Source organism: Macrobrachium rosenbergii, chromosome 3 (genome assembly GCF_040412425.1).
Source record: "Macrobrachium rosenbergii isolate ZJJX-2024 chromosome 3, ASM4041242v1, whole genome shotgun sequence".
Lineage (NCBI taxonomy): Eukaryota > Metazoa > Arthropoda > Malacostraca > Decapoda > Palaemonidae > Macrobrachium > Macrobrachium rosenbergii.
The window spans coordinates 61,666,876-61,675,051 of NC_089743.1; the positions used below are offsets into that span (position 1 = coordinate 61,666,876).

The following is an 8,176-nucleotide window of genomic DNA, read 5'->3' on the forward strand; positions in this document are numbered from 1 at the left end:
TCTTTTCGTACTTTTAGTTTTCCTTTGTACGGCTCTATCATCTGGAAAAGACGATTTTTTGCTTTAGAATTGTATGCATGTAGTCTCTCAAAGGATTCTGTCTGTTTCAAGATAACACGGTGCTATTAAGATAGGGAATATTTTTGTTTCATTGTGACGCTCCGGCCCGTCATCGAAATATTTTTAAACTGTAAAGCAAAGTTAAAAAGTACACAAACACAGTAATTGCCAGGTGAACGTTGGATATAATGATTTAACATAGAAGTATCTTGACACCCATAAAACGAAAAGCTTAACGTAAAGAAAGCCATGTAAAAGTTTCGAATCGAGGGATTGTTTGTTCCACTAAACATATTTTGATGTTTGTTACTTTTCAATCACTCCGTTGTTTTCGTTTGATACTGTTTTGTAATACATGTGTTTAGATTATTAGGTTAAATCTGTTGTATAATACTTTTATATTATGACTTGTGTAAGTATGTATGTATATACGTATATGTTTCAGCCTTCAAAAGTTTGAGAAATACTCGAGAAATCGGAATTTTGTAATAAAATAAAGACGTTGTGGGGGCCATATACCTTTCAATATCATAAACGGGATAATGATAATGGAAAAATTAAATCCGCAATTGTATAGTAATGTAAGCAATAGCCAGACTCTGAGGTCGAAGATGGGAGCTGAGGAAGCTCTCAAAAGTATTCGGGTGCATAATTTTAAAAGCAGACTTTTGCGTTACATTACATGCTCGCCATCATCATCGATTCCAAAGCCGTGGGACGTACAGTATATATATGGCCTCAGTGAAGATCCACTACTCATGTCAATAATCGTCCAATCTAGGCCATTTGTTCCATAGATCTCATCCACGAAGGTTTGTGTCTTTGAACTCATCTGGTGCAAAAGGTGCTCGCCCAACTGACTCTGTCACTTCCCATTCTAACTGGGGTTGTGCAAGGGACATGTCCAAGCCCTTTTCATCATTATCTCGTCTACATCCGTAGGGGGTAGTGCCATCACTGCACCTCATGCGATGCACTGTACGGATTACTAGAGGTTCTTTGCAGCTTGCCTTCGGTCCCTAGCTGCAACCCCTTTCGTTCCTTTTACTGTACCTCCTTTCATATTCTGTCTCCCATCTTACTTTCCACCCTCTCCTAACAATTGATTCACAGTGCAACTGCGAGGTTTTCCTCCTGTTACACCTTTCAAACCTTTAGCTGTCAGTTTCCGTTTTCAGCGCTGAATGACCTCATAGGTCCCAGTGCTTAGCCTTTGGCCTAAATTCTATATTCAATTCAATTATCTCGTCTACATGTGGAGTTCCCATAACTTTCCTTATGGTATCTTTTTCACTCTATGCAGCCATCTGACTCCTAATATACTTCTTAAATCATTTGTTGTTAAATCAACAAACTCCTTCCGTTATAGTTTCATTGTCGTGCCACGATTCATGTCCACATAATAATACAGGTCACTCTAGACTGATGTTTATTTATGTAATTTCAGTTTATTTGATTCCCAAATCTTCCAACCTGCCCATCGTTTGATGTATCTCTTTTTTTTTGGCCCTTCACCAAATTCCAACTCAAGAGAATCTTCATTTATCGTTGTTCCCAAATAGTTGAAAGACTCAGTTTCATCAATCCTTTCTCCACCTAGTGTTATTTCGCCCCTCAGTACAGGCACTGTCCTCATTACTTCTGTTTTCTTTAGATTTACCTTAAGCTGCTTCTCACTAGACATTTGGTGCATTCTGTTAAGCAAACTTTGTAAACCTTGTCGTATTTTGCTGATTACAGCTGGGTCATCTGTGAAATTTAAGTCTGTCAACTTTGTATCGTAACTTCCATTCTAAACTTTATGTTCCATCCTAACGACTAGTTTCTTTACACGATCCATGAGAAGGGCAAACAGCAAAGATGACAACATTCCCCTGCAGCACCCCACCATTTACTGCAAATTCACTTGAAAAGACCCCCGTCTACATCAACTATGCATTTGCTCTGTTCATGGATGCTGGCATTGGACGAGGCACAAATTCAGTACGCCCTTTTCCCCTTAAAAAGTGAATTGGGTACCTATTCGTTAGTCGACTGTAGTTGGTTACAGCTTGTGCTGGACAGAGCGAGAGAAGGAGAAGGGGGAAAAAATGGTTATGAGACTGGTGGCTCACATTTATACACGTGCAGAGAAAGAACAGTTCTTTATTATGTAAAAATTTCCTCACTCGTTTACCTTTTATAAATGTGTGCGTGTGTGTTTTTGTAAAGATCTCTTTTCATCGAGCAAGTTTGTAACTTCAAGTAGACATTCGCAGTGTTAATCCAGGCTACTTTTAGAACTTTTGTCCCGTTTTCAGTAGTGAGGATAATTTGTTTTCGTTCTCTCTGCTGTTTCATTTCCGTCTCTTTCTCACTTGCTTCCTCTCAAATTCTCACACACACATTTATATATATATACATATATATATATATATATATATATATATATATATATATATATATATATGTGTGTGTGTGTGTGTGTGTGTGTGTGTGTGTGTGTGTGTATAATGTCTAATAAAGTTAGGCCATAAAAACACTAAAATAGGAGAGTTTACAGTGTTATATTTCGAAGACAACTGTCTTCCTCAACGGACAAGCAATGGATTGAAAGATACAGAACAGTGTTATTTATATAGCTGAAGGAATGTTCCAGAAGTCGGCCGCTACGTCACTACTGTTGACACATATACGTCTGGAAAGGAAGCTGCTTCATAGTTCATTTTGATGTAACCCACCACAGTATGCACCAGGTATATACAGTACTTCACTTCTTAAGCCTTAGAGACACAATGGATTTTTCAAGAAACGGGTTGAAATTGTTGCTCTTGTGCTGGGAACAGTCACGGGGTCTTATTGGTGACACGTTGATATTTTATATATATATATATATATATATATATATATATATATATATATATATATATATATACATATATATATATATATATATATATATATATATATATATATATATATATATATATATATATATATATATATGTGTGTGTGTGTGTGTGTAGTGAATTGATTTCATTATTTGAGTGATTTATGTAAGCTAGTGGTCATCGACGCTGTCATTTCAAGTGGAAATTGATAAATTTATAAGTTCTCATGAACAGAGAGAGAGAGAGAGAGAGAGAGAGAGAGAGAGAGAGAGAGAGAGAGAGACTTAACGAAAAGGAATTAGGAAATGAAATTTCATGAATGGAGACAGCTCAGTTCACCGCAGAGAGGGAAGGAGAGAGAGAGAGAGAGAGAGAGTCGATTAGATAGAGTAACAACTCTAGCAACTTGCGTCATGGCAACCAAGTAACGTTGCCGTGCGAGGTTGACAGGCTTCTAAGGGGTTGCAGATGCCTATTGGTGTTTCTTTCACTTCCGTGAAAGGAAAAAAAGGTCTTGCTTCCACTTTTCCTCCAAGGCTTAGCTCATCAGTTGCTTGCCATTGAATGCTTCAGACAACAGTGCGACAAGTATGCATCCGTAGTATTGCGTAATGTGGGAGGTTGCAATAAAGCTTATTCAGTAAGGGTCGGTGACGGGTCCATCTGGATGGCCCGATGGCAGAGGTAAAACCGCCAGCCTTTGCGCAGGCGCTGCTCAGTGAGAAGAGAACCAGTCTAGCGACAAGACGCGAAAGTAAGACCGTTGCTGCTCCTGTTTAAGTGGACAGTTTTGCAGTTCGTCATTTGTAGAGGAAAAAATGTACTTGTGAGATTCAAGTTGATCTCTCAGTAAGACATCTGCATAAGCTTTACTGTAAAATAACGACTGTTTCCATTGAATTTTAAGGATTTTTGTCATTGTTATTAACTTGAAGAAATTATAAAATGGCATACACAAGGAAGCAGCTAATCACGCTTGTAGTGTTCAGTGTTGCACAGTTTTGCAATGCTGTGTGCGTGTCTTTGCAAGCCCCGTTTTATCCTGCCGAGGCCGAGAGGAAGGGCGCAACGGCCACGCAGTACGGATTGGTCTTTGGCATCTTCGAACTGACAGTGTTCATTGTCAGCCCCATCTATGGGAGGTTCCTCAACACCGCGGGCGCGAAGTTAATCAATAACCTTGGGATTTTTACGGTGTCCGTCATGTGCATACTCTTTGGGTTTTTGGACAAAATCGAGGACACGACCACCTTCATCGCCCTCTCCTTCGTCATTAGGATCGTCGAAGCTATGGGCAACGCCGCCTTCGTTACCTCCGCCTTCAGCATCATAGCTAAAGAGTTCCCGAAGAACGTGGGTGCCGCCTTTGCCACGATGGAAACCTTCTTCGGGTTAGGGCTTATCGCCGGGCCAACTGTGGGCGGGGCCCTTTACGAGCTTGGAGGGTACACGCTGCCGTTCATGTCGATGGGGATTATCCTCTTGCTGGCTTCCATTTTGACATTTTGCTTGCTCCCATCGGCAGGAGTCGAGCCCAACGAGTCTGAGAGCACTCGAGGTCATTTGTTTGCTGCCCTTCGGCTTCCATCGATTCTCCTCGCCACATTCTCCATTATTTCCACCTCCATCAGTATAGGTTTCCTCCAGGCAACCTTGGAACCCCATCTGCGCCCCCTCGAGTTGACGCCCTTCCAGATGGGTCTTATGTTCGTGCTTAATGGTGCTACTTACGCCCTGTCTGCTCCCTGCTGGGGGTGGCTCTGCGATCACTGGCTGTCGCCAAGGTCCGTTACAGCTTTCGGCGCTGTCACGGTGGTTGTGGCGTTCGTATTCGTAGGCCCCATGCCCTTCTTACCCTTGAATACCGCGCTGCCCGTTTGTATTGCAGCTTTGATTGTCCACGGGATTGGCATGGGAGCTCAGCTTGTATCTACCTTTACTGGTGCCCATCGCGATGCCGTTAGCAATGGGTTCCCCGATGACCTGGGAACTTACGGTCTCATCTCTGGTATCTGGACGTCGGCCTTCGCCCTAGGTTGCTTCGTTGGGCCTTCTGCTGGCGGTGTCCTTTTCGATCACATAGGATTCCGATGGGCTACCGTGATAGTAGCCGTCCTTCACGTCCTGGTGGCCGTCGCTACTATCACATTTATATGTTGCAGTGGGAACAGACCTGAATCAAACCTGTATACCGGCATTCACGATTCCTTGTCACAGAGCAAGGAGGAACAGGAATCCCTCATTACAGGCGGGAGACCACGCAATTCCGATGGTGACTCGACTTACGGGAGCGCCGGGTCCTCGCAGGAGTGCTTGCACGTTTGATCCCTTTCGATGGCTTTGGCAGTTGTCTTGTCAGTGTGATTCACATTGGTGCTATTTGTTAAGTACATAAGGAATAATCTAGAAGCGGTAGTCATAAATTGTTGAATTATTACGAAAATAATCTTCATTGCAAAGTAACGTAATGTTTTCTTTAACAAATGAAACCAGCATAGAATTTGGTATATATGGTCATTATGAAAACCTTGTAAACTAATTTTATGAAAACCTGCAGATTTTATTTATTCGTTAAACAGAGTTTATTGTTTTGTAAAATGCATATTGTTTGTGTGTGTGTGTGTGTGTAAGAGGTTTCATATTTAAGAAATGTATTGAAGTGAACTTTTAGTCTGTAATGGCCCAAGATGAATGCATGTAGGTTGAAGGAAATTTTGTGCTAATTGTACATTTTATCACAGGGATTTTATGCTGCACCTTTTGTCATTTAAGCTTTACAGTTCATTTGGTTGTACGTTGAATATCTTTTAGGTGTTGTATATTTTACTGATGTGAAATTTGCCAATGAGGTTGTAATTACTGTGTACGATTTTTCATTATGGTTGTACTTTGTAAAATTTTCCACCGACCAGATACATTGTGCAGTTAACAGTGATTAGTTTTTTATATACGCAAAATGAAAATTGTAATGCGAGAATGTAAACTCAAGTCTTATTAATATAGTAAAATTAAACATTTATTCAGCACCCGTCTCGCCCGCAAATGCATGCTTGGAAACGAGTGTGAATGGCGTATTTACAGTTCTGTAATCACGAGATTCATTATTCCTTGTGTGTTTCATTTGAATATGGACTGTTTTCAGATAAGAATAGTGTTATTTCAGACGTACAGGCGTAATGTGTTCCTGTATCTATTCCTTATCTCTTGTCACTGTTGTGAGATGTTATTTACTGACGGTGCCCGGACATAGAAGAATTCGATCACCGGGGTGAAATGGGGTGACGGGCCCAGTGATGCTGTTAATGTTTGAGATGCTTTGAAGTTATTGCTTCTAATTATGACCGAAATTCATTATGATTTACATTCTTATTACAGTATACTGTACAGTGAATTTTTCTGCATCAGTTTTCCATAACATACTGGATGTTGCCGTTAAAATATGCTAAACTACTGATGTAAAATGTTTGGAGTTGTTGAAAATTCGTTGAAATTGTTGTTTTAGTGTTTTAAAGTATATATATTTTATTTAATATGTTCAATTCATTAGAATATAAGTCTGATAAGTATCCTTAAATGATGTCAACAACCTTTTAAAGTAACGGAAACAAATTTCTTTTTAAATTGCACTTCAAGTACTTAAAGTGAATATCTGTAAGTTGTTTTTGAAAGGTAATTTTAGGTGAATACCTCATTTGAAAGAAATATGAACGAGGCTAGTAATTTCTAACAGGCTCCTTCAATGTGATGCTTCCTCCAAGTGACAGCTGATTGTAAAAGATTGTTTTTCTCCTTTCGCATGGTTGCACGGAGCATTACGTTGTAACTAGGTTAACGAAAGAATGTTTATAAATCAATTGTCGTCTCTTGTAAATATTTCGTCTGTGATATTCCGAGTGAAAAAAAATTCGAATACATCCTAGAATAGGCTACGTCGGGAGCCAGTGAACACTTGCTGGTTAATGAAGATCTGTTAACGGTTATTATGAAGTTGCGTATTGTGCTGACTTTCCGTAGAAGTGAAAGTTAGTTTCACATACGCATAAAGTTTAGCGGAAATGCTTTTGGTTGTTAGTTGTACTTGGGTAATTTCATACCTTCATACCTCGTATTTTGATGACAGAAATGTTTAAATTGCAGAAACACGGTAGTGCTTGCATATTAGATTCGAAATTTGTCTGATCAAGTCCTGTGTCATCTTTGATACTTGTCTTAATTTGAATATGGATTTTTGTATTTCAAGCACTTCTGAATATTTAGTTGTGTTAAATGGTAAGAGATCTGGATGCAGCTGAATTTATTTCGTCATGTTTACATTTTAACTACTTTTTCAACACTCATTCATTGTGATATAGTGTTAACTTGTAAATATTTGTATATAATATTATGCATATTGATTATTTTTCGTAAATCAAATGCTATTTTTTTGTAACTGTCGATATACATTTTTTTGCAGTATATCGGAGAGTACCTATATGAACTCGCTGTTTTACAAGGTTCTCATGCACAACGTCTGTACTTAATATTTTTATTGTGATTATATGTTGGATGTAAACGTTTTTTTAGTACCCTTTTCTTTGCTTTAGTTGTTGAATTTGAAAAGACTGAGATAAAGCAGGTGCTACGATACTGTGCTTTGCGATGTTGCCTTACTATGAATAACATTTGAATGTAATGCAAAAGATCAAGTAGATTTTATTCATGACTAGCCTAAGCTGTTTGTTGGCGGGTATGACTTTTGGTCTCTTCGCTTATGTTAACATATCGGAACAGAGGGAGAGGGAGAGAGAGGGGTGATCACTGACTAGACTGGGGCAACACTGAAACACTAATTCAAAGTAATCGAGAGGACCTGTCGAGTCGTCGGCGCTTAAAAGCGACGATGATGGTGATAAAAGTAACCCTTGGCAAATAATTGCTTTGCTTTCTGATGCATTTAGCTTTGTGACAGGAGAGATTTGTATGGTTTTGCAACCGGGAAGTGCCCTACTGAAATAACATTGCCCTCATGATGTTGCAGTTGTCTTTGAATGGTGGGTGTAATTCTCTTCGACTGATAATTAGGTAATTGTGGATCTGAGTAAACAAACTAACCCATCAAAGAAGTAAATTATGTGAGAGCATATTTGAGAGTAAGGCAACAAGATATTAGTTTTTGTATGCAAATTGAATAGACTGGCACCCTAACCCACGCCAGGTGAAAGTAGGCCTTCAAAAACTAAAAGAAAAAGAAATTGAGAGGGAAAACA

The 8,176-nt window shown here is 39.3% G+C and overlaps 1 protein-coding gene across 1 annotated transcript; it reads left to right on the forward strand.

Annotated features, from left to right (window-relative positions):
- Window positions 1-3,590: 3,590 nt before the first annotated feature.
- Window positions 3,591-7,482, forward strand: LOC136856280 (MFS-type transporter SLC18B1-like). Its single transcript, XM_067133992.1, has one exon. The coding sequence runs from the start codon at window positions 3,876-3,878 to the stop codon at window positions 5,253-5,255; it is 1,380 nt and encodes a 459-aa protein (XP_066990093.1). The 5' UTR covers window positions 3,591-3,875; the 3' UTR covers window positions 5,256-7,482.
- The last annotated feature ends 694 nt before the right edge of the window (window positions 7,483-8,176 follow it).

Coding starts and splice junctions, on each gene's coding strand:
- LOC136856280 (XM_067133992.1), top strand. CDS start 3,876: ATGGCATACACAAGGAAGCAGCTAATCACGCTTGTAGTGTTCAGTGTT.